Source organism: Pseudophryne corroboree, chromosome 5, assembly GCF_028390025.1.
Source record: "Pseudophryne corroboree isolate aPseCor3 chromosome 5, aPseCor3.hap2, whole genome shotgun sequence".
Taxonomy (NCBI): Eukaryota; Metazoa; Chordata; class Amphibia; order Anura; family Myobatrachidae; genus Pseudophryne; species Pseudophryne corroboree.
This window is the reverse complement of record NC_086448.1, coordinates 100,575,246-100,602,451: the sequence shown is the minus strand read 5'-3', so window position 1 is coordinate 100,602,451 and position 27,206 is coordinate 100,575,246. Positions and strand designations below refer to the sequence as shown.

The window sequence follows — 27,206 nt, the reverse complement described above, 5'->3', positions numbered from 1 at the left end:
AAATTGTAGCCTTTTCTATGGGAAAGATGGCATACATATTAAGAGGAGAGATGCATTATAATACGGTTATCCTATGTCCTCCCATACAATACACAATTATTCTGCAGACAAAATCCCCCAATACCATGCCAGGTAATCAGAAGTACTGTTGTTTCATTACCAGCAATAGAAATATGCTGTTAAGCACTTTTCTTGCGATCTAAATGTGATACACTGTGTAATCCTGCAAAGCTGGAACAAAATGTGTCACATATAGCAAGTATAATATTTAACCCTCAACTTCCATTAGACGTTTCTATTTTGAGACAGATTATTTTTAGAACTCGAGATGGAACAGGTAGCAAACAGGGTTACTTATTTCTAAACCCATAGGGGGTCATTCCGAGTTGTTCGCTCGTTGCCGATTTTCGCAACGGAGCGATTAAGGCAAAAATGCGCATGCGCATGGTATGCAGTGCGCATGCGGTTAGTATTTTAGCTCAAAACTTAGTAGATTTACTCACGTCCGAACGAAGAATTTTCATCGTTGAAGTGAACGCAGTGTGATTGACAGGAAGTGGGTGTTTCTGGGCGGAAACTGACAGTTTTCTGGGAGTGTGCGGAAAAACGCAGGCGTGCCAGGATAAAACGCGGGAGTGTCTGGAGAAACGGGGGAGTGGCTGGCCGAACGCAGGGCGTGTTTGTGACATCAAACCAGGAACGAAACTGACTGAGCTGATCGCAGTGTAGGAGTAAGTCTGTATCTTTCGTTCGAAATTCTGCTAAGCGAAGATACACTCCCAGAGGGTGGCGTCCTAGCGTGTGCAATGCTAGGTGTAGCTAGGTGCATTGATGCCCGGAGCAAAGGTATGTTTCAGCACCCCCTCCTTGGGGGCATGTTACATTTGAAAATACTTTTTTTTTTATTTATGACAGGGCTAGTTCTAGACCTTAAGGAGCTCAGGGTGAAAGTTTCCTTTGGCGCCCGCCATGCTGAAAACAGGGACAGTGTGCGTTATCGGCGAGCGCCAAAAATATAGGGCCTCAGAATAGTACCAATTCACATTACACTGCACAGTAGTATCCTTATACACGTTACGCCACGCAGGAGAGCCGCTTATACACGTTACACCACAGTAGAGCACCTAATACACATTATGCCAGGTAGAGCCGCTTATACACCTTGTGCTAGGTAGAGTCCATTAAACACATTATGCCATGTACAGACCATTATATACATTATGGGGGGTACTTCAGATCCCACCGCAATAGCGACCCGCAGTGTAGTATGCCGGTGGCAGCTAACTACACATTGCGGTAGCTTCCCCGATGGATGCGACCACAATGTGAATGACAGGCAACAGCGTAGTGGGGTTAAGGTGTTGCGGGGGTGGCGCTGGAAAAACGGGGGGTGGGCCGACCCCATTTTCGGGGTGGCTGCATGACGTCACACAAAGCCGCTCTGAAAAAAGAATGGCCGCTGACCACCTGACAGCGCAGAGGTCAACCTTAGATCCGATGCATCTGCAATCTAATTGTGGATGCATCGGGAGGCGGCCCCACACATGTGGGCGGCTTTACCTTGTGCTGGGCGGCCCTCAGCATGTGCAGAGATGAACGCAGATCTGGCTGCATATGCAGCGATCTGCGTTCATCTCTGAATAACCCCCTATGCCAAGTACAGCCCTCGTTCCCTTCACAGTGCGGCCCCAGTTCTCCTCCTCCGGTGATAATGTCGATATTATCTTAAACCATTAAAGCTATACCTTTAAACACACTTTTACCATGGAGCCGCTGCGGCCGCTAGACTTAATATGCACTCTATGTACTTTGTACGCTATTTGCGTACAGAGTCCCGTACCTTGTACGGACTTAGCGTACAAACGCCGCGCTGGGGGTACAAAGTACACACAGCGCGCACACACTAAGAGATATACTTTAAACCTTAGTAGTAATGCATTGCAATGATGTTACACCTTAAGCCTTATGCAGCGCTGACGGTACAAAGTACCCGCAGCGCGTACACACCTTATTAATACACTTTTAAACCTTATACAGTTAGGTAATGTAATACACTTTAAACCCTAGCAGGGAAAAGAGGACACAACACCGATTTGTAGTTAATCACTGGGTTCCGACACCACAGAGTTATATATCTGAAAGGGGGTTAACAATACAATTTATACACTACAATACAACAGAGTAAATGGCTACAGTCAATGTACATACGTGAGAATCTTCGCATGCGCTTCCTGGTCCAGTCCTCCGCTAATCAGGTAGATAGCGTTAAGAGTCTTCTGACCGGCCAGGCAGCAACAGGCTTTTTATACACTACTTCCAAAAGCAATACAATGGATACTGTAATCTCTTTGTCCATTGGACGCAGGGATGCATCTTTACATTACAGGAGAGGTCATAGGTTGATTTGAAAAGGTGGGCGATGTCTTTCTCAACTGCTCTTGTGGGTGGTCTCCTCTGGATTCCCACCGCATACATAATATACAGTAAATACAGTTTATATCTATATTCTACTTCTGAACATGCGATCTTCCTCTAACCAACATCGGAATGTTACCCTTAAAATACCCTACAGCTGGATACTAGACACCACCTTATAACCTTAGTCTGTCCCTTCCTATCATGCAAAGGCAAATCCCCTAGTCCTGGAATCATTTAAACTGTTGATACTTGCTGATGTGGTGCATGGGGACTATGTGTACAATGTGCACTATTTGGATTAAATATGTAATGTTTTGATTGCCCTCCATGCGTTCACAAACTCCGCCGTAAATACCCACACCACGCGCAGGGCCGCGGGAGCGACCATACGCAAATTGCGGATATGTGCACGCACGGCGGAACAAATGCACGCGCAGCGGGCATGTGTGTGTTGTTAGTACGTGATGTGTGTACTGCAATATTTTTCGACTTTGACAGTCCACCCTTTGGCAGTCAACAATAACTGCCACTATCTAAACACTAAACAGAATAATATACAATACAATATCTACAGATGATTGGATGGTAGGAGGAGAGGTGTAGGCGGGAAATGTATGACCTAGTGGGATAGTAAAAGCATGTATGTATGAATCCATGTCTGAGGGGCACGTATCATCGTGCCGTATATGTTCTAGATAAGCTTCGAGGTATTGCGAAGTATACATTAAATCCTTCTTATCCCGTATTAAGGGTCTGTAAGTGGGCCAACAAACACTATCGAGCTCTTTTCGGCTTCTTGTTCCAACAAATGGGGTGCACATTTAGTTGATGATACATGGAGGGGGAACATATGTGAGCGCTAGTATATGTGGATATCACCTGTCGACTATGTGTGTCACTATCTGAAGGTTGTAGAGATGAAGATAAGACACATATCTAAAATACATTCACATAACATTTTCGTAATCATTCTTGGGTGTAGTCGATGTCTTTTCCGGATCGGTGTATCTGGGCAAAGGGGGAGACAAAGGAAAAAACGGGTGAAAGAAACAGGCCATGGAATTCATTTGCAATCCTTATCATAACACTGTCTCTATGGATGGGTCTTAAATTAAATCTGCTGCTGTAACAATGCCCCCGCTCCTTAAACTCATCAATCTTGTGCCGTGCTTGCGCCGCATCAGAATTCGAACACACCTAAATATCAAACCAAAAATTATGACGACTCCCAGGATACAAAGGAGAATCTTTCCCACACTCATAATAACATTTTGAGCCCACTCACCTAATCCTGAGAACCAATTTCGTGGGTTCAACCATGAGACCCAGCCGGTCAGTTCATTACTCACAGAAGTCAGGGTAAGGTTGTGTCTCCTTCGGAACTCCCACTTCAACTGCAAAATATCGTCCATCTTTTGATCGATAATCTCCGTGGGGTTGTCAGTGCTGTTTGTAATATACGTGCAGCACTTCACACCATATTGAGTTGCCAAAGTGACACAATACCCACCCGTCACGGCTGTGATATAATTGAGGACCATCCTATGCTGGATCAGTTCTGTCTTGTAAGCTTGCAACTCCCTACCCATATACCTGAAGGTGTCGTCATACATCTCAGTGATATTATTTATCAAGTTTGCTAGCGCATGGATATACCTATAATTTATAATTCCTCTGGCAGTACGGGTGATGTCTAATGCGAGAAGGAATTGAATCCCGGTGGATTCGTGGATCAAATCAGAGGCTAAGTGCTCTGTCCTATCTATGAGGTGTCTCTTAATGATGTGTTCATAGTGAGTATGAGTATAAGGAGCCTGAGCACTGCGGTGAACGTCTTTCATCTTATCATGGGTTATTGTCATGACTTCTGGCAACACTCTTCCAACATAATACAATCCCTCTGAGTTTGGGGCAAGCCACTTATACGCCTTCCTCCCACATATGAAATAGGCATCATCGGGGAGAACATATGGGACAGAATATGACATTACCATATTACAAACTTTCCAAGTGAAAAACCCAATCCCTAGTTCTCCCATCTGCTCAGTACAAGTATCAGGCTGGATGATATGAGCACAGTACCCTGGTGATACTTCTCCAACCGACATGGTCTTCCTTCCTTGAGTATACCTATACCGGAAATACCTTCCACTGTTGGTTATTTGGCGTACAAGTTCAGAGTCTATGGGTATCCTATCAGCTCTATGCGAAAAGGCCATGGTCTGGTTATTCCATATCACCTCCCAATTTCCTGGTTATCGGTAATTGGAAATGTTAAAGCATAGTAAGGATCTATCTACATGATACTGGTGGAGCTTCAAACTAGGGGGCCTAGAAATATTAAATTTCTTGTCCACCGGTCTCCCACCCCGTAATTCGAGTACCTCATCTATTGCTAAAGGGTACGGTACTAATCCTGACTTGCTCTGACCTTGAGGTACTTGTGAGCACACCCAGTATTCTGTCTGGTTTAAGACCTTACCCACTAGTGAGTGGTAATCACTCAATGGATGACGGTCCATGTTGATATTAAGGCTGGACTGACATTTCTGGATGCACCCATCCTCAACTATGTTCTCACAATTCCTACAAATGCAATTTTCCTCAGCCAATAACCCTTCACAGTGCCTCCGAGCTCCCTGACTACCAGATCATTTTCTGATACTCGCCTTTGCTCGAGTGATGTGTTGCTCTTGGAATTCTACAAATCCGTCCTCGCCATCAGAACCCATTCCAGATCCTTTCTCGACCTCTCTGGGACTTTCACCGAAACAGACTGTTCTGGTCAACAACGGGGTTAACAGGAAAACCCGGAATGCAGTCTCTTGGGGTAAGTCCATCTTGTTAAGGGGAGAGAAAGGGAACAAGAAGGGGGAGGAAAGGAGGGAGAGAAGGAGGGTAGTGGGATATGGAGAAAATAATAAAAAAAGGAAAAAGAAAACTGGTGCGACAACCGCCTCTGGTCTTGTTGTTCTCCGCGCTCAGGTGCCGTCTCAACAGTACTGCCTCTCAACCTTCCCGGAACAGACACTCCAGTGATACGATGTTCTCTACACTCTGCTCTTTGTCACGGGTTCTCTCTGGGTCAGCGACCTTCTTACAGTGGGACGAGTGGACCCAAGTCTCTCTTTCGGCAACGTTTAATGCTGTCGTGCTGGTTAGTAAGACTTGGTACGGTCCTTCCCACCTGTCAATGAGGCAACCTGAGCGTAGAAAATTTCGAATCATTACATAATCCCCAGGTTCAATGTCATGACAATTACTGTTCGGTAGGTCAGGAATCACCAGCTTTAGATTTCTATATTGATTCCTCAGCTGCTGGCTCATCTTAACCAAATATTTTACAGTCACTTCGTTATTGCATTTCAAATCATCGTGGGGGTCTATCATTACATGTGGTAGTCGACCAAAAAGAATCTCAAAGGGTGATAGGTTAAGGGGGGACCTGGGAGTGGTTCTGATGCTGTACAATACTAGTGGCAAAGCTTCTGGCCACAACAATCCAGTTTCAGCCATCACTTTGCTCAGCTTGTTCTTAATAGTGCTGTTTACTCTCTCCACCTTCGCACTCGCCTGTGGGCGGTACGGAGTATGCAGCTTGCTATTAATTCCCATCAGTTTGCACATAACCTGAAAGACTTCACCTGTAAAATGGGTACCCCTATCACTTTCAATTATTCTAGGGATACCATATCTACACACAAATTCCTGCACAATTTTCTTTGCAGTGAACGTAGCGGTATTTGTGGCAGCAGGGAACGCTTCTACCCAATTGGAAAACACATCAATACAGACTAACACATATTTTAAATTCCTACAGGGTGGTAACTGTATGAAATCAATCTGTATTACTTGAAAAGGGCCGTCTGTCGGCGGGATATTTCCAATATTCTTCCTCAAGCAAATAAGACATGTCATTGCTCTCTTACCCGCATGAGAAGAGAATCCTGGCGAACACCAGTAGGCTCTCACCAGCTTAGACATACCCTCTTTACCCAGATGAGTCAGACCGTGTGCCGCCTCAGCTAAGCTTGGAAGATATGCTCTGGAGCCCACTGGCTTACCCTGTCCATCTGTCCAGAGTCCTGAGGACTCCTGGCCATACCACTTTGGCCTCCAGACCGCCTTTTCCTGTGGAGAACACAAATTTTGCATTTCACTTAATTTTTGTGTGTTGATTTCGTTGAATGTCATCAGTGATGCGATATCTGTTTGTATGGGGGTGCTGGCTGCTGATTTAGCAGCTTCGTCTGCCCGGCTGTTACCAAGTGAGATTGGATCTTGGTTGTAAGTGTGTGCTTTGCACTTGATAACAGCCACTCTGTCTGGTTCTTGTATCACTGTTAGAAGCCTTTTTATGTGGGATGCATGCGCTACAGGTGTGCCAGCTGCCATCATGAAATTTCTGAGGCTCCATAGGGCCCCGAAATCATGCACTACTCCAAATCCATACCTAGAATCTGTGTATATATTGGCTGATTTACCCGTGGCCAATTCACACGCTCTGGTTAGGGTGACCAGCTCAGCAACTTGTGCTGAGTGCGGTGGGCCCAGGGGTTCTGCTTCTATGATACCTCTGTCATCTACGACTGCATATCCAGTAGACAGGTCTCCCGAGTCCGTCTGTCTGTGGCAACCACCGTCAGTGTAAAAAGTAAAATCTACGCCTTCCAGTGGGTTGTCACTAATGTCGGGTCTTGCAGTGAAAGTCTGGTTCAGGTATTCCATACAATCATGCGTGTCAGTGTCTGCACTAAATCCTTCTTCACCATCATTCTCATCCTCCACCCTTTGTGCCTGTCCAGGCACACCCGGCAGATAAGTTGCAGGATTTAGTGCGCTGCATCTCTTTATGGTGATGTTTACAGGGGCCATTAGTGCTAATTCCCACCTTGTAAACCGTGCTGATGAGACATGTCTGGTTGGGCGGAGTTCAGTAAGGCTGACACTGCATGAGGTGTATGGACTGTCAGGTTGTGTCCTAACACTACGTCTTCGCTTTTACTTACTAGCAAGGCTATCGCTGCAACACTTCGCAAGCATGTGGGGAGAGACCGCGCTACGGTGTCCAACTGTGCACTATAGTAAGCTACCGGCCTGCTGGCATCACCATGTCTCTGGGTTAGGACACCTGCCGCACACCCAGCACTTTCCGTACCGTACAATTCAAAGGGTTTCCCATAATCTGGCATGCCTAATGCAGGTGCCTGTGATAGGCACTGTTTGAGTCTCTCAAATGCCAGTTCGGACTCATCTGTGTGCGAGATTCGATCTGGTTTGCTTGAAGAGACTATTTCTTGCAAAGGTAAAGCCAGTATGGAGAACCCTGGGATCCAGTTTCGGCAGTACCCACACATTCCAAGAAAAGTGCGGATCTGTTGCTGGGTTTGTGGCAGAGTCATGTCGCGAATCGCCTGTATGCTATCAGCGGTGAGGTGTCTAAGTCCTTGCGTCAAGCAATGTCCCAAATATTTTACCCTGGTCTGGCACAACTGCAACTTATCCTTTGAAACCTTGTGTCCCGTATTAGAAAGGTGAAACAGAAGCTGTTTAGTGTCTTTCAAGGACGATTCGAGTGAATCAGAACACAGCAGTAAGTCATCTACAGACTGTATTAATACTGATCCGCTCTCAGGTTGAAAGGATTGTAAACAGTCATGCAAAGCCTGGGAGAAAATACTTGGGCTGTCAATGAAACCTTGGGGTAGGCGAGTCCAGGTGTACTGTACTCCCCTGTATGTGAATGCAAACAGGTATTGGCTGTCAGGGTGCAGAGGGACAGAAAAGAAAGCAGAACAGAGGTCAGTGACAGTGAAAAATTTTGCAGTAGGGGGAATTTCCATGAGGATGACAGCTGGATTTGGCACTACAGGGAATTGGATCTCAACTATCTTGTTTATCCCCCTTAGATCCTGCACTAGCCTGTATCCCCTCCCCCCACTCTTTTTCACAGGGAAGATGGGACTATTGGCAGTGCTGGACGTCGTAACTAGGATGCCCTGTTGTAGCAAGCGCTCTATGACTGGGTACACTCCTAATTCCACCTCTTGCTTCAGAGGATACTGTGGGATTTTTGGAGCTATCCTACCATCTTTTATTTGCACTACTACGGGAGCTACATTCGCCATCAATCCAGTGTCTTGTCCATCTTTGGTCTAGAGGGATCCCGGTATTTGTGAGATAATTTCCTCTACCTTGGATGGACACCTGTCTATACCAGTAGAGTGTGACATTAGCCTTTGTGGGGTGTCTAACATATCCTGCACTTCCTGAACATGATTCTCGGGTATATCCAAGAAGACACCCTCAGGAGTACAATATATGACACCCCATTTTACACAATAGATCTCTCCCAAGTAGATTAGTCGGAGCTGATGCAGCTAGCAAAAAGGAATGCTTGGTCTGCAAGGGCCCTATCGTAATCTCCGCAGGTCTACTCAAAGGGTAGTGTTGCACTACTCCTGTTACTCCCATTGCCGAAATTGTTTTACCCGTGGTTTTCATACCTACCGTTGAATTTAACACTGACCTGGCCGCCCCTGTATCTACAAGAAAAGGTAATGATCTACCAGCTACATCAACTGTGACCTCAGGTTCACTACCAAGGCTAGCAATCAACTTCACTGGCTGCAGACTACAGGTGTGGCCCAACCCCTATTGTATATTGTGACCCTCCCGCAGCGCGCTGGCAGCTACAATATGTGAGGGGGGTAACTGAGAATTTTTGGAGGTCTGCCAGTCCCTCCTAGGTGGGTACCTCCTTGTTTCCCCTGCATGCGGCTCATAACTTCTCCTATGCGATCCCTGATCCCTATCATGTGTATTATAATGTGGTTCATATCCTGGTCTAGGTGGTCGATATACCTTATGTGTGCCTTTATAGTTCCGTGCAAAATGTCCTTCTTTCCGACAGTTATAGCATACTACTAAACGTGACTTACCATCAGGGGTCTGGGGTTTTGGCTGATGCGGTTTGGTTGTAAGGGCATTTATACTTACTTTCATTAGCTTACCCCCCTGTGACTCCCTGTGCTTAATGACGTTCCGATCGTGCTCGATAGCGGACTCTCTTAATGCAGCCACTGAGATACCTCTCCAGTTAGGTAGAGTGGTTTGTACCCTTGTTCTTAATGTCTCTTTTAACCCGTCCATTAATACTGACACAGCTACCTCCCTGTGATGTACATTTTCCTTAATGTCCTCGACCCCAGTGTATCTAGCCATTTCCTGCAGTGCTCGGTGGAAATATTCAGATGCCGTTTCACCTTCTTTTTGTCTTATGGAAAAGATTTTATTCTATTTGACTACAGTAGGGAAATATACTCCTAATTGCAGATTGATCTGTCGTACATTCTCCTGAGTGTACTCATCAGTGAGAGGTACTTCTGCGTCTAATTTACAATCAGTAATGAATTTCGCGGGGTCAATATTGGAAGGTAAACATACTTGTAGCACTGTTCGCCAATCTTTGTTTGTGGGTTCGGTGGCGTTACCTAATTCTTTAATGAACCTCTGGCATGCGACTAGATCCTTTCTGGGATCGGGAAATTCAGACATAATTGTCCTCAATTCTGTCCGGGACCAGGGACAATGCATAGCAATGTTTCTGATGGGAGTGACTCCCTGAGCGTCAGTCTTCCCATTGGGGACTGCGATCACCCTGACAGGATTTAGTTCAATTACGTCATTCTGAGTTGACTGCACAATCTGAGGTGCTATTGTCTCTGCATAATGTATGGTACCGTACTTACCTGTGGACACGACCTCACTTATCCCTCCGCTAGGGGGCCTTACTACTGATCTTACTGGTTGGGCCGTGCCCACCTGAGTGATCTGTATGGTGGCTACTAGAGAGAGTGCCGATATCGTGCTGGGTTCACCTTCTTGCTCGCAGTCCTGAGGAAAGTTTAAAATGGGATACAACTTGCACGGGTTAGCATTAGTACATTTATCAACTATACTCTTATCAGATACCAATATGCCATTGTCTGTAGCCACTTCTCCCCTACAATATACGGTGGTGGTGGTGCGGTTGCCATCATTTTCCTGCTAGGTTTGGAACCTGCTGCGTGAGCTAATTCTCTTTGCTTATCGCCATCTTGCTGCCATAAATTTAAACAGTTTGTGTGTCTGACCCTTTGCTTTCGGGATTTTATCAGACATATCCTAATCCTTAAATTCTGCAATACCTCTGGTTCAAAACTGCCTACCTTAGGGAATGGTTCAATATCTTCCGCAGTCATACGTTCCCATTCATTGCAAAAAAACGTCTGTGTGTGGTCCATGCTTCTCACACATAATGAACCTCGCCGACCCCCTGGGCCGCGGAATGTCAACCTGAACCCTGGTTGAACGTCCCTTACTTGAGCAACTGGCCCCCATATTTTGCAGGTATTGTCCTTTTGGCTAATCCCACAAAAATAACCAAAATATTCAATATAAGGCAACGGTGAAAGTTCTCCGAGTGCTTTCACCCACTCACGCCCACGTTGGCCAGTACTACCATACACTGTTGATAGCAAAGGCAATGTACCCAACCTAGGGCCCTGTGTAACCTCTATTCACTGGAAGTATCTGGGAATAACACCCTTTCCAGTAAATGTAAGTCGTTGGAGATTTCCTGAGAGAGACCAGCGAAAACTCCCTAAACCTTTATTATACACAAATCACGCTTGCGTATGCTATAGTTAGCGCTAATGATACCGCGATTTTACGCAAAGCTCGTAAAAAGAGTATCACATTGCGCTAATATTGCACCCACTAACGCGCGGTCCAATCGCACAGCGTATAGGTACTTGTTACTTATCCGCCGTATGACCAATGGAATAAATTTTTCAGGCTGCGAAACCTCAGCCGGAGCGTATCAAAAACAAGCCTATATGGGTAAACCTCGCTAACCCCCTGGGCTGCGGTACTCTAAACCTCGCCGACCTCTTGGGCCGCAGTACTCTAAACCTCGCTGACCTTCTGGTCTGCGGTACTCTGCTACCTTGCTCCTTTGTACTTCACTCTATATTAACGTGAGTCAGCTGCCTCACGCCACCAAGTCTCCACTCACTTGATGTACCACTCGACGGGATCCCGAATTCCCTGGGTCCACAAAACCTTTATTATGTTTGCTCACTCACGTTCGTTCACTCAAATATACTTTGGTTTTTCTGTACAGAAAATTAACTTTCATTCAGATAAACAGCCTTAGTACCGGAGGTAATACAGTAAAAAAGGTTTTATTTAAACTAAATTTTGGAAACCAAGCAATTTGTGCTATTGTAACGTGGCTACTGTTCCGCCCCTAAACTAAACAATGCTGTTGTGTAATTTGTACTTAGCGGTCGTACCCTTACGCACGTTGCGTAAACACGCGACCGTGCGTATGTCTTTACGTTGCGTACGCAGTCCCGTACTTTGTCCGAGACACGTGTACAAAGACTGTACGTCCGCAATAGTACAAATCCCACACTTCTATAAATGTAAGCAATATTACCTATAATCGTTTACTTAACACAACACAGTTTCTTTCTGTATAAACCTGTTTAACTAGGCCAGACTGTATTTGTGTTTTACGTTTACTTCCTTATTATTTAGTCTATGTTTTAACTAAATAGCAACAAATTTCTCTGCACAGGTCTAAATGAATCTAGTAATCAGTATTTATGGCAACAAAATGAGCAGGTATACAAATACAAAGTACAGGTGTATGCTTGTGTTGTGTGCGCATTTGGCGCCAAACAGAAATTCACAGATTTTTTAAAAATAGCTTTGCATATTTACTTTACGGGTCCCACCAGCATCCCTACAAACCATGCAGAGCAGACACCATCTAATCAGCAATAAGATAGGGTTTTCCAGTGTATTCTACGGCCAGGAAAAGGTTCACGTAGGATACCTGTCCGCCCTTTGCTGATAGATAAAGTCTGATTTAACCTGCTAGGCTGCGGGTATGTGGAAAAATCGGACGATGCCCCCAATTGATAATGTCGATATTATCTTAAACCATTAAAGCTATACCTTTAAACACACTTTTACCATGGAGCCGCTGCGGCCGCTAGACTTAATATGCACTCTACGTACTTTGTACGCTATTTGCGTACAGAGTCCCGTACCTTGTACGGACTTAGCGTACAAACGCCGCGCTGGGGGTACAAAGTACACACAGCGTGCACACACCCAGAGATATACTTTAAACCTTAGTAGTAATGCAATGCAATGATGTTACACCTTAAACCTTATGCAGCGCTGACGGTACAAAGTACCCGCAGCGCGTACACACCTTATTAATACACTTTTAAACCTTATACAGTTAGGTAATGTAATACACTTTAAACCCTAGCAGGGAAAAGAGGACACAACACCGATTTGTAGTTAATCACTGGTGTCAGGTCTCTAGGTTTGTCTGTCCCCGGCGGGGGCGCTAGTGGGTCAGTGTTGGTCTGATGGATAAAACGTGGAGGCAATATAATAGTCCTGCGCATAGGCGCTGATGTTTTATTGCTACTGAGCAGATCGGATAACACAGTATAAACAGAAAACCGGTAATGGAATGACAATGGTTGATAACTGGATTTAAATATCTGAGGTTTCTTGCAAATGAAATGTGAAACAACAAAACTGAAGGCAGATGATATAACTAAAGTCCAATATTACTTGATAGCACACAGTCACAGTATAACGTAAGATAAAGTAACTTGAAAGGCAGAACTCCGGTATGTATAAGAAACACTCAGTCTCTATAAAGCACACAAGTCCAGATAGCTTTACTAGGCTCAAGCAGGAAACAGTCTCTAAGCCATCAATAGCAATACTGCTGAAATGCACAGTTGGAATACAGATAGCCAGTGTACAAGTGAGATGGTAATACGAACACCTGAGGAGAGTCTCTGCTGCTGGTGATTGTGGCTGGATGGAATTGGAGTCCGAAGTTTAACAGGAGAGCTGTGAGAATGAAGACTGGAACAAATGGAAGTAACCACGGGGATCGCTGGAAACAGGAACCAGAAGAACTAAGGCACACGGTGTGTGACTTGTTGTCCGAGGCCATGTGAGAGAGCCACAAGCTGGAAGTTATACCTCCTGCCCAGCAGTGATTGGACACAAACTGCAGGCGGAGATACAAGCTGGATTGAACATCAGAATCAGCTGCGTGCAGGTGTCATGGTAACGTCCACACAGGCTGGACATCGGCACGCCGCAAAACCCACACAGGACCAGACTCAGGAGTACTCAGCAATGTGAAATAGAACGCTCGCGGTTACTACACCCATGCAGCCGCAACTGGGGACAAGACCTCCGGAGGCCCGCACACCAGCGCGCTGGTAAGTGAGACGTAGCAGAGCGCCGATTCCTGACAACTGGGTTCCGACACCACCGAGTAATATATCTGAAAGGGGGTTACCAATACAATTTATACACTACAATACAACAGAGTATATGGCTACAGTCAATGTACATACGTGAGAATCTTCGCATGCGCTTCCTGGTCCAGTCCTCCGCTAATCAGGTAGATAGCGTTAAGAGTCTTCTGACCGGCCAGGCAGCAACAGGCTTTTTATACACTACTTCCAAAAGCAATACAATGGATACTGTAATCTCTTTGTCCATTGGACACAGGGATGCATCTTTACATTACAGGAGAGGTCATAGGTTGATTTGAAAAGGTGGGCAATGTCTTTCTCAACTGCTCTTGTGGGTGGTCTCCTCTGGATTCCCGCCGCATACATAATATACAGTAAATACAGTTTATATCTATATTCTACTTCTGCACATAACTATACGCAGGAACATGCGATCTTCCTCTAACCAACATCGGAATGTTACCCTTAAAATACCCTACAGCTGGATACCAGACACCACCTTATAAGCTTAGCCTGTCCCTTCCTATCATGCAAAGGAGAATCCCCTAGTACTGGAATCATTTAAACTGTTGATACTTGCTGATGTGGTGCAGGGGGACTATGTGTACAATGTGCACTATTTGGATTAAATATGTAATGTTTTGATTGCCCTCCATGTGTTCACAAACTCCGCCGTAAATACCCACACCACGCGCAGGACCGCGGGAGCGACCATACGCAAATTGCGGATCTGTGCACGCACGGCGGAACAAGTGCACGCGCAGCGGGCATGTGTGTGTTGTTAGTACGTGATGTGTGTACTGCAATATTTTTCGACTTTGACACCGGTTTCTCGCAGGCTCCGTTAGTCCAGCAGCAGCAGTTCTGTAGGATATCGGCAGTTACGCCAAGAAGGGGGGGAGGGAGTGGGTACTAATTACCTGGGCCTGATGGAGGGGCCCAGCGGCTTCTTACGGCAGTGAGAATTTTTCCTTAACCTAAACCTGGGTACACACTGAGCGATATGTTGGTCTGATCTGCCAGATGAGATGACATATCGCTCAATTTGGTGCATATCGGACAGTGTGTATGCCCAATATGCGGGTGCTTGCGGTCACTAGCAGCATCGTCAGGTTTGTTGTACTGCATATCAAACCTGTCGCTAGTGTCCTGTAGTACAGTATGCTAATGAAGGACGGAATGATCATTAAAGTCGCTCTAGTGTGTATGAGCAATCCGGGATGGCGGGGATTCGTTCCGATTAGGGAGGGCAATCCCGGGCCATTTTTTCAATCCCGGGTAACAGGATTGAAAAATGGTCAAGCCCGGGATACCCGGAATTGGCGTTTCCCTGTGTGGCCGCCCCTTCGCCCCGCTCTTTGAATCAGATGTCATAAATATACAGAACATCTATATGAGATCTGGATGGTGTAGTGCAAGTGATATCACAATAAGATGGGCAGCATACCATCTCATTGTAATTATAGAGCTCTTTATCAGGACCGGCAACAGAAATCACTTCTGTCTCTGAGGCCCCCTACCGCCGCCTCCACCCCCACCCAGCCTGAACTTGTACCCAGGAAAGATGTTTTATATACTGTATATATATATATATATATATATATATATATTGGAATGTCATGGGGGAATGGGAGGTAGGGTAGGGTGGGCGTCAGCCGGTGGAGGGGTTTGCTGGGGGAGAAGGGGTTGCGGCCAGGACATAGGAGGCCACCCAGGGGTGATTTTTTTTAACCTTGCAGGAGAACTGGCGCAGCACCATATGTCAGCAGCGCAGGACCAGAGCAAGTGATAGGGTAAACGGTGGGGGGGGGGGGAATGGAGGGCGGAGCGGACTATGTAATAAGTATTATTAGGCTTTCCGGCACCCGTTGTTTTTGTGCCCCTCTGCCGCTGGGCACGGTATAGCTGTCCCCTTCGATCCTCCCTGTCGCCAGGCCCGCTCTTTATGTATGTACCATACCCACTCCAGCACACTGGGAATGCCTCTCCTCCATTTTTAACTAGCATAATGATTTTGTGAACACAGCACAGTTTACATTCAGTATTAACTAGCATCAGGACTTATGTTTGTTCATTGGTAACTGAAAGGGTTAATAAATTACCCAGCAAAGAACAAACAAGTCAGAGAATCTGTGCGGCGCAGCGTTGTGGATGGCTGTGTACATAAGTCACTTCCTTATAACACGGATTTCATTTAGGCAAATGCATTCAGTGGCACATTATTTCTTCCTGGTGAATGACAGTTTTCATTTATAAAGGAAGTATATACTGTATATGTTGTTACTGAGTACAGGGAAGAAGGATAGGATGCCTGACACAAATGAGTATTGTCTTTGAGCAAACAGCTCTATACATACCTCCCAACATGACCCTCTCCAGGAGGGACAGAATGCTCTGCTCCTGGACTTCCCTCACCTGTGGTGTAACACCTTTCTTATCCATTAGCCTGTTCAAAACAGGTGCCAGCAATCATAAATTAAGAGGAAATCAATCATAAATTAAGAGGAAACTCCAGGAGCAGAGTATTTGGTCCCTCCTGGAGACAGTCATGTTGGGAGGTATGCTCTATATATAGTCTATATATACTGAGTGGCCAGTTCATTAAGTATACTTCTAAGTGACTGCTGTGTGTGAGAGCCGTATACATTCAGAATGTGGACAGGCATGGGCTGTGACGTAACTAGGGACCCTTTTGTGCATGACGTCATGATGTCGTACATAGGGGGCGGAGCTGCTGGCACCCGGAACTTCAGCAGTGCACTCGTATCTCCAACTGTCTCTCTGCTATCTCTTCCTGGATGTCCCAGCGCTTTCTTCAACTTACTATGTCTAAGACCGAGCTGATCATCTTCCCTCCCTCCCGCATAACCTCACCTCCTACAATCTCATTATCTATTGATAGCACTACTATCTCCTCTAGCCCCCAAGTGCGCTGTCTTGGAGTAATCCTTGACTCCTCCCTCTCCTTCAAACCACACATTCAGCAACTCTCACAAACCTGCTGTTTTCCTCTAAAAAATATTGGATTAGACCCTTTCTGACCCAGGATGCTACTAAGACTCTTATCCACTCACTGGTCATCTCCAGACTGGACTACTGTAATCTGCTCCTCACTGGCATTCCTGACAAATACCTCTCTCCACTCCAATCTATCCTCAATGCTGCTGCCCGGCTAATTTTCCTCACCAAACGCACTACGTCCACCTCTCCTCTCCAACTAGACCAGGCATGTCCAAACGGCGGCCCTCCAGCTGTTGAGAAACTACATATCCCAGCATGCCCTGACACAGTTTTGCTGTCAGAGAATGCTAAAGCTGTGTCAGGGCATGCTGGGATGTGTAGTTTCTCAACAGCTGGAGGGCCGCAGTTTGGACATGCCTGAATTAGACCTTCACTGGCTCCCCTTCCCTTTCAGAATCCATTTCAAGCTTCTCACACTTGCTTACAAAGCCCTCACCCACTCCTCTCCCATCTACATCTCTGACCTTATCTCACTTTACACTCCCACCCGTCCTCTTCGCTCTGCTAATGCACGCCGACTCTCCTGCCTACGGATTACTTCCTCCCACTCCTACCTCCAAGATTTTTCACGTGCTGCACCACTTCTTTGGAATTCCCTACCTCTCCCCCTCAGACTCTCCACCTCTCTACAAAACTTCAAACGGGCTCTCAAGACCCACTTCTTCACCAAACCCAGCCAAATCTCATCCTAAACCTCTGTTCCACGCTCTCTATGTACCCCATCTGTCTCACCCGTCTGTTTACCCCTCCCCTTTAGAATGTAAGCTCTCACGAGCAGGGCCCTCTTCCCTCATGTGCTTACCCTTTTCTTACTTTAATAATCTTCAGCTGCACCAAATCCAGCAGTCTTCTGCCACCTGATACTTATTCCAGTGTCATCTGCTGATGTAGCTATGTTTATTTACTCTGTACTTGTCCTATATTGTCATCAACTGTAAGTTATTTGTTTATGTACTCTGTAATTGGGCGCTGCGGAACCCTTGTGGCGCCATATAAATAAAGGATAATAATAATAGTTAGTGTTCAATCTAGCACCCTGCACCTGCCACAACCCGTGCAGTTCCTCTTTCCTGCCTGGGGTGTCACACTTTACTCTAGTGCTTCTAGCACACTCTGGTCTGTATTCTAGCACTCTGGGTGTTAGAATGAATAATTTTAGTCTTGCAGACAGTCTGGCCAGCTGTAAACACAGCAGGGTGCCTGCCTGTAGTGTCCAAAGGCACTGCCGCAGCGATATTGTTAGCATGGTGCCGTTCCAGGCACACTGCTACCCAGAAGCAAAGGCCGTGGGGCGGACACAGTACCACCCGCAGAGCTCTGTGCTCTATGCAGCCGCATACCCCGTTACGGCCTTGTGCATCGGAGTATGACATTGAACATGCTGACATCCACAGTGTTGGCAATGACGCAGATTTTTGCCGTTTTCAGGGCTAGGTTTAGGGTTATTCTGCGGTTAGGAGTAGATTTATGGTTAGGGTTATGTAATACCCCTATGGGAAACCGCATGGTCAACATGCCGAATGCAGGACATTCACAATGTCACCATTCTGAACATCAACTTTTTATACCACACCAGTGTCAGCAACTGAGGGAAAGAGGGACTGGTATACAGCTGAATGCAAGCGACCATAATTGCTCTCGCATTGTGTCCATGGAATGAAATGGGATTATTCGTCGGTATGCACCACCCCTATCCCTGGTGCAAATGATTACATATAACTCTGCATAGCATGCAATTCGGCTTACACGTCCTCACTAAAGTTAGCCAACGTTACCACCCTATTATACTCCTTCACCAGAAAATGTAGTGCGAGAACTCAAAAGGGATGTCAGGACAACTGATCTGGGTTCAACTATGCACTGAACATGCATGGCAGCGGGTGCTTGCCAAGCAGGCGTGAGTATATCAGGAGCAGCAACATTGCTGGAGCATTATACACGCTACAATGTATGGAGAATGGTCCACCACCAAACAACCTCAATCCAAGCAACCAACCAACCAACGGTGGTGATGTGTTTGGACACAGGCCACTGATGAAAGGGACCTATACAGCTTTGAGCCCTGTAGGGTGAACTGAGAGAATGTGTGAATCACTGGAGTAGAGCTGCCACTTCTATGCACCATCAAGTCCGTTCTCATGCAGTGTAAACAGGCAGTAGCTAGCATTAGTGGGTTAAAGGTCTGTTATGGGATACCTGTTCCTGAAAATATTTTGGATATGATATACGTACCTATACAAGCTACCCGTATGATTGCCGCAGAGGCATAGTCAGAGCGTCATGAGCCCAATAGCAACATTTTTAAAGGGCTTCCAACCTAATGCTTCTAGAGAGACACCGTTCTCTGCAGCAGTTGCTCATTTTATGCTGCGTAGTAAGGCCCTTGTTAATTTTTCTATAGTAGTGTCCTACTTCACAATATGGAACATTGTAATGCTGCCATTACACATTATGGGGGGTATCCAATTATCCACTATAAATTACAGCAGGTAATTGTCTCGCCGGGGGCTATCCAAGTGATGTAGTTACGTGTCGCAACACCTCCCCCTACATCCCGCCCCCCTGAGAATCCTGACAGTCGGCATGTTGACTAGCAGGGACTACTCCCACTTGTGGGTGTCCACAAAACTCATAGAGTGGGAATAGAACCTGTGGCGGCCGTAGGTCACCACTGAGCCCGCAAGGGGCTTGTTGCGGTCGCCCCCCCACTGGTTTTTCGCTGCCGGCAACCCCGGCGGAGGTATGCTAACCGGTGGTCTCCTGACTGCCGGTCATGCATACCCAATCCGCTATCCAATTAGCTCCGATAAGCCGGCAGGGATTTTGAGGCAGGTGAAACCAAATCCCCAAAAGCAGCCCCATTTTCACATGTGGCTGGCAAAAACACACAGGTTTAACTGCACCTGTGTGTTTTCGGGAGAATTTTTTTCTCTTTGGGTGATCCAAATAGGATAGCCCGAAAACATTATCGAAGAAACATCTGAAAAAAATCTGGGAAATCTTCAGTTTTTCTCTCCTGATGTTTCTTCATAGCTAATTGGATACTCCACTATATCACAAAGTGCCCTTCTGAAGTGTCCTCAGCTCATAATGCCATAGTGTAGTGGACCCCAATCATTTGCAGTGCCCCCATTTCATATTATGCCACATCCCACTTCCCACACTTCATTAAATCCCACACTTACAGGGCCCTCTGTTCATACTATGTAGCATTCAAGTGGCCTCCAGCTCAAATTATATATACCACATTACAGTGCCCAGTTCAGATTATGGGGGATATTCAATTAGTGCCAAGTTTTTTGACAGTTGGAAAAACGGCACTAATTCGACCGTTGGCTATTCAATCGTGGGCGTTTTTTGTCAGGTTTTTGCTTTGTTTTTGTCATGCCTTTTCATTTTCTTTTTTTGTAGAATCGGCATGGACGAAAATTAACCAAAAAACTGTGGAAAGCGCCCGCGAATTCAACAAAACAAGTGGATCGGCGGCGAATTCACAATCCTCGTGATTTTCGCCCCGGCCGGATTTTTCGACAAATTGAAAAACCAGGCCGGGCTTTGAATAGGTCGAATGTGAATTCGACCTGCAAACTGGCGGAAAGTGCCATTTTTTTTGAAAGTCGAAAAAGTGGCACTAATTGAATACCCCCGTAAGTCACTTTACAAGCCCCCCTTATCATTATAACATCCCTTACACACATCATTCAATAAAAATTAAACGCCACCCCTTTTAGGTCAACGGGTCACGCCCAATTTCTTAGCAGGCAATTCTGGGAACTTAGTGACTAGTGTTCACTCTAGAATCCGGGCAGGGCGCCGGATCTAGAGGGGCACTAGCGTGCGCGCGCGGTTTCGGTGCGGCCATGCAAAATAGGGGGGCGGAGTCATTGCGGGTCATAAAAGTGGGCGTGGGCGGCGTCACTGTTGGGGTCGTGCCCAGCACCTACAGAGGTGCTGGGCTTCCCCCAAGCGCTCACTCAGCGTGAATGGATGCCGCACGCATACACGCTGTGAAGGCAGGAAGCGGGCTGCAGTTTTAGCAGGCCGCCGCAGAAAGGGCAGGGGGGTTTTGCCCTTAAAAAAATTGGGCAGGGCGCGGCGCCCTGCTAAAACTGCCTAACGTGAACACTAAGTGACCATTAGTGACTGAGGGGTACATTTACTAAGCAGTGATAAGAGCGGAGAAGTGAGCCAGTGGAGAAGTTGCCCATGGCAACCAATCAGCACTGAAGTAACATCTATGATTTGCATACTATAAAATGATACAGAGCTGCTGATTGGTTGATGGGGAAATTTCTCCACTGGCTCACTTCTACGTTCTTATCACTGCTTAGTAAATGTACCCCTTGGGCTACTACTGGCCCCACAGCAACGGCAGCCCCTGCACCCACTATATCTACAGTGACTGTAATCCTCACTTACAGTTCTACTACCTCACTAAATATTGACTTGTGTTATTACAGTAGATTTGATAGTCTGTTGTTGCCTCTCTGCTGTGATAAGCATGTCTGTCATTCATCCAGATGTTACTGCTGGATCCCGGAGATTTGTCTAAATGTTCCTGTGCTTCAGAATTACTGTATGAGGGTAAAATGCATGTTCAGCGTTACACCAATATGGGAATGGGGAAGGTAGGTACGTAGGTATGAGTGCCAGTTAGCGTGGCATTTGCACATACAATATAAAGCACAATGGTACACACATAGAAAACACAAGAAGCAGACACTAGATTCTGAATGTTATATTTGAAATAAATATTACAAGTGTGTGAGCATGCATTTGCCGGCCATTTTTCTGTCTGACTCCCAGCCGCACCGAATCCTCTGGATTCTCTTGCTGAAGCACGGCAGCAGTAGAGTCACTTTGCAGAGTAGGACGATGACGGGAAGGAACGATACCAACATAAATGTGGGTGGTGTGTACCATATAAACTGGTTGATATCCACCCATTTATTCCAGGCAAATACGAGTGTGTGTACTGTGCTCAGGAACAGAGCTACATAGCCCATCTTGCTCTGCGAAGATAAAAAGAAACGGGATTTAGCATGAAACCCGGAACGCCTATTAAAGCGTAACTGTCACCTGTACAGAGCAGAGGCTGCCATAAGCAGGTGAGCCAATATTCTGCAGTTACTGGGATGTAATGACATTTATCCCTCATGCCTCAGTAGGTGCCTGCACTATAAATAGCTGGCACGTAAACTGCAATAAAAGTTACGTTGATGACATGTTATAAAAGTACTCGTGATTTAGATCTTGGAAATAGACCAAATAACACCGCACCCTGTATGATGACCGTTAGACTCACATCTGAAGGAAGTTCTGTGGATTTAAATATACAGGTTGAGTATCCCTTATCCAAAATGCCTGGGACCAGAGGTATTTTGGATATCGGATTTTTCCGTATTTTGGAATAATTGCATACCATAATGAGATATCATGGTGATGGGACCTAAATCTAAGCACAGAATGCATTTATGTTACATATACACCTTATACACACAGCCTGAAGGTCATTATAGCCAATATTATTTATAACTTTGTGCATTAAACAAAGTGTATCTACATTCACACAATTCATTTATGTTTCATATACACCTTATACACACAGCCTGAAGGTCATTTAATACAATATTTTTAATAACTTTGTGTATTAAACAAAGTTTGTGTACATTGAGCCATCAAAAAACAAAGGTTTCACTATCTCACTCTCACTCAAAAAACTCCGTATTTCGGAATATTACGTATTTCGGAATATTTGGATATGGGATACTCAACCTGTATCAGTCATTAGACCCAAGTTTAATACCCATAAAATCTCTTTACTTGGATTGTTGTTCAGAAAGAAGTGTTTCTTGCACTGTAGGTTCCCGATACAGATAATCCTCATACACATTTGCTGTAGTCATGCCAAACAGCCCCTCTTGGCACAACAGGTCGCGCGAGAATATTCTAGCGTCATGCACCTTTTTTGCTTCTTTTGTGCTGAAAATGATTCTAAAGGTGTGTACACATGGTGAGATTCAGGCTAAACCCCCGATTCTCACTATGCGATAGGGACTAGGTCAGTATCGCAAGCATACAGTAGATGACTGTGCTTGCGATACTGACTATGTATGATTTTGGCTAAGTGTCAATCTTTTCTACGAGATAATCAAAATTGATTTGCCTGCACAGTCTATCTAGACTTGTGATACCGACCTCACATCGGCATCGCATCAGGATTGCAAGGTGACTTTCACCTTGCGATCTGCACTAACTTTCCTTACGATTTTGACTATATAGTCAAAATCGTAAGAAAAATCTCACCGTGTGTACACACCTTTAGCTGCAACTCTCCAGGAGACTGTGCTGATTAATGTGATATATGACACTTGTATATCTGTGAGTCTCACAATCTGTATACAAAGTGCAACAATGTAGCAGCCACAGCTTTTTCCCAATACAAGTGCTGTGCTATCCCGTATAGACTCATACCCCTTTTCCACTACTGTAGCACGGGTCGCAGCCGTGTCGCCTGACACGGCTGCGACCCGTGCTACAGCCCCATAATGACGGGTTGGTGACGCGGCAGGGGCGGCGTTGGGAGATCACATGATCTCCCAGCGCTACCCTCCCATACACAGTGAACGGGAGCCGTGTCGCCTCGACACGGCTCCCGTTCACACTAGACAGCTAGCCGGGTAGGATTCCCGGATCACTTGATCCGGGAATTTGCCGGGGAACCCTTTTCCACTAGGGAAAAACACAGGTAAATGCGCGCCCCCGCGCATTTACCCGTGTTCTAAAAAGCTAGTGGAAAAGGGGTATTAGTCGCACACAATATACAAGTGTCATACATCATAATCAGTGAAGTCTCCTGGTGCGTTGCGACTAAGATGCATTTTCTGCAAAATGAAAAAGTTGTCTGACATTAGCAGGATTGCACAGGACCTGGCAGCTCACTCATGCTGGACATCTCGCGCTACATGGTGTATTGAGGCTAGATGTATAAGGACATAGCTAGATAATCACATTTGTAATGATATATTAGATATATAATTACAAATGGTATGTTGTTTATTCATCAAATGTCAGGATGGTATAGACAGCATTAAGTGTGGGTCCAGCAACGACGTCAGCAAAGTGTTCTGGCAACCCTGTCACTGACTATACGCTGCCCACCTAGCTAGTCACCGGAGACTTTGTCCGGCATCGGTCATTCTGTTCCAAATACAAGACAGTCTATTTAAGCCTCCTCCCCAAGCACTACCATCTATTTATTCACACCCATGTGATGCACCTGTGTAGTTGTGTGTGTGTGTGTATAAAATAAGATTTTAAACCTACCGGTATATCTTTTTCTCCTAGTCCGTAGAGGATGCTGGGGACTCCGTAAGGACCATGGGGTATAGACGGGCTCTGCAGGAGACATGGGCACTCTAAGACTTTAGATGGGTGTGAACTGGCTCCTCCCTCTATGCCCCTCCTCCAGACCTCAGTTATAGAACTGTGCCCAGAGGAGACTGACAGTACGAGGAAAGGATTTTTGTTAATCTAAGGGCGAGATACACACCAGCCCACACTATACACACCGTACAACATGGTATATACTAAACCAGTTAACAGCATGAACAAAACAGCATCAGCCAGAGACTGATCTCAACTGTAACATAACCCTTATGTAAGCAATAACTATATACAAGCCTTGCAGAATTTGTCCGCACTGGGATGGGCGCCCAGCATCCTCTACGGACTAGGAGAAAAAGATTTACCGGTAAGGTTTAAAATCTTATTTTCTCTTACGTCCTAGAGAATGCTGGGGACTCCGTAAGGACCATGGGGATTATACCAAAGCTCCAGACCGGGCGGGAGAGTGCGGATGACTCTGCAGCACCAAATGAGCAAACATGAGGTCCTCATTAGCCAGGGTATCAAACTTGCAGAATTTTGCAAAAGTGTTTGAACCCGACCAAGTAGCTGCTCGGCAAAGCTGTAATGCCGAGACGCCTCGGGCAGCCGCCCAAGAAGCGCCCACTTTCCTAGTGGAATGGGCCTTTACCGAATTTGGCAACGGCAAGCCAGCCGTAGAATGAGCCTGCTGAATCGTGTTACAGATCCAGCGAGCAATAGTCTGCTTAGAAGCAGGAGCACCAACCTTGTTGGCTGCATACAGGACAAACAGTGCCTCTGTTTTCCTAACCCGAGCCATCCTGGCTACATACATTTTTAAGGCCCTGACTACATCAAGGGACTTGGAATCCTCCAAGTCACCCGTAGCCACAGGCACAACAATAAGTTGGTTCATATGAAACGACGAAACCACTTTAGGCAGAAATTGAGGACGAGTCCTTAACTCTGCTCGATCCACATGGAAAATCAGATAGGGGCTCTTGTGAGACAAAGCCGCCAATTCGGACACCCGCCTCACAGATGCCAAGGCCAACAACATGACCACCTTCCAAGTGAGAAATTTTAATTCCACTGTTTGAAGCGGTTCAAACCAGTGTGATTTAGGGAACTGTAACACCACGTTAAGGTCCCACGGTGCCACTGGGGGCACAAAAGGAGGTTGGATGTGCAGCACTCCCTTTACAAAAGTCTGGACTACTGGGAGAGAAGCCAATTCCTTCTGAAAGAATATAGATAAGGCCGAAATCTGCACCTTAATGGAGCCTAACTTTAGGCCCATATCCACTCCTGTCTGCAGAAAATGGAGAAAACGACCCAGCTGAAAATCTTCCATAGGAGCATTCTTGGCTTCACACCAAGATACATATTTCCTCCAGATACGGTGATAGTGCTTCGCTGTTACCTCCTTCCTAGCTTTGATTAGAGTAGGGATGACTTCCCCCTGAATAACTTTCCTAGCTAGGATTTGGTGTTCAACCGCCATGCCGTCAAACGTAACCGCGGTAAGTCTTGGAACACACAGGGCCCCTGTTGTAACAGGTCCTCCCTGGGAGGAAGAGGCCACGGATCTTCTGTGACCATTTCCTAAAGATCTGAATATCAGGCCCTTCGAGGCCAATCTGGAACAATTAGTATTGCCTGCACTCTTGTTCGTCTTATGATTCTCAATATTTTTGAGATAAGAGGAAGTGGAGGGAACACATAGACCGACTGAAACACCCACGGTGTCACCAGGGCGTCCACCGCCACTGCCTGAGGGTCCCTCGACCTGGAACAATACGTCCGAGGCTTTTTGTTGAGGCGTGACGCCATCATGTCTATTTGAGGAAGTCCTCAACGACTTGTTACCTCTGCAAAGACCTCTTGATGAAGTCCCCACTCTCCTGGATGGAGATTGTGTCTGCTGAGGAAGTCTGCTTCCCAGTTGTCTACTCCCGGAATGAAGACCGCTGACAGAGCGCTTACATGATTTTCCGCCCAGCGAATAATCCTGGTGGCTTCTGCCATTGCTTCGCTGCTCCTTGTCCCGCCCTGGCGGTTTACATGCGCCACGGCTGTGACGTTGTCTGACTGGATCAGAACGGGTAGGTTGCGAAGAAGATTCTCCGCCTGTTGCAGGTCGTTGTATATGGCCCTTAATTCCAGCACATTGATGTGTAGACAAGCCTCCTGGCTTGACCATATTCCCTGAAAATTTTTTCCTTGTTTGACTGCTCCCCATCCTCGGAGGCTCGCGTCCGTGGTCACAAGAACCCAATCTTGAATGCCGAACCTGCGACCCTCTAGAAGGTGAGCACTCTGGAGCCACCACAGGAGAGAGACCCTGGCCCTGGGGGACAGGCTTATCCTCCGATGCATCTGTAGATGGGACCCTGACCACTTGTCCAGAAGGTCCCACTGAAAAGTTCTCGCATGGAACCTGCCGAACGGAATGGCCTCGTAGGCCGCCACCATCTTTCCCAATACTCGAGTGCATTGATGAACTGACACTCTTTTTGGTTTCAGCAGGTCCTTGACCATGTTCTGGAGTTCCTGGGCTTTTTCCATTGGGAGAAAAAACCTCTTTTCTTCCGTATCCAGAACCATGCCCAAAAACGACAGCCGAGTTGTCGGAACCAACTGCGACTTTGGTAGATTTAGAATCCAGCCGTGTTGTTGTAGTACTCTCAGGGAGAGAGACACGCTTTTTAGTAACTGATCTCTTGATCTTGCCTTTATCAGGAGATCGTCCAAGTATGGGATAATTGTGACCTCTTGCTTGCGCAGGAGCACCATGATTTCCGCCACTACCTTGGTGAAAATTCTCGGGGCCGTGGAAAGCCTAAACGGCAATGTCTGAAACTGGTAATGACAATCCTGTACAGCGAATCTCAGGTACGCCTGATGAGGAGGATATTTGGGGACATGAAGGTATGCATCCTTTATGTCTAGTGACACCATAAAATCCCCCCCTTCCAGGCCGGAGTTCACTGCTCGGAGAGATTCCATCTTGAATTTGAACCTCTTCAAATATAGGTTTAGGGATTT

The 27,206-nt window shown here is 46.2% G+C and overlaps 2 protein-coding genes across 4 annotated transcripts in view; both read right to left on the bottom strand.

Moving 5' to 3' along the window:
• Positions 1–13,374, bottom strand: part of STEAP2 (STEAP2 metalloreductase) — a 159,900-nt gene extending 146,526 nt beyond the window's left edge. Inside the window, exon 1 of the mRNA XM_063921503.1 lies at positions 13,281–13,374. The gene's annotated coding sequence lies outside the window, so the exon portion shown is untranslated. The remainder of the gene's footprint in view (positions 1–13,280) is intronic.
• Positions 13,375–21,513: 8,139 nt separating this feature from the next.
• The window catches only part of STEAP1 (STEAP family member 1), a 130,866-nt gene continuing 125,173 nt past the window's right edge, over positions 21,514–27,206 (bottom strand). For all 3 annotated transcript variants that reach the window (XM_063921504.1, XM_063921506.1, XM_063921505.1), the window contains exon 6: positions 21,514–21,802. In XM_063921504.1, the coding sequence (XP_063777574.1) occupies positions 21,545–21,802 (258 nt within the window). In that variant the 3' untranslated portion in view covers positions 21,514–21,544. The remainder of the gene's footprint in view (positions 21,803–27,206) is intronic.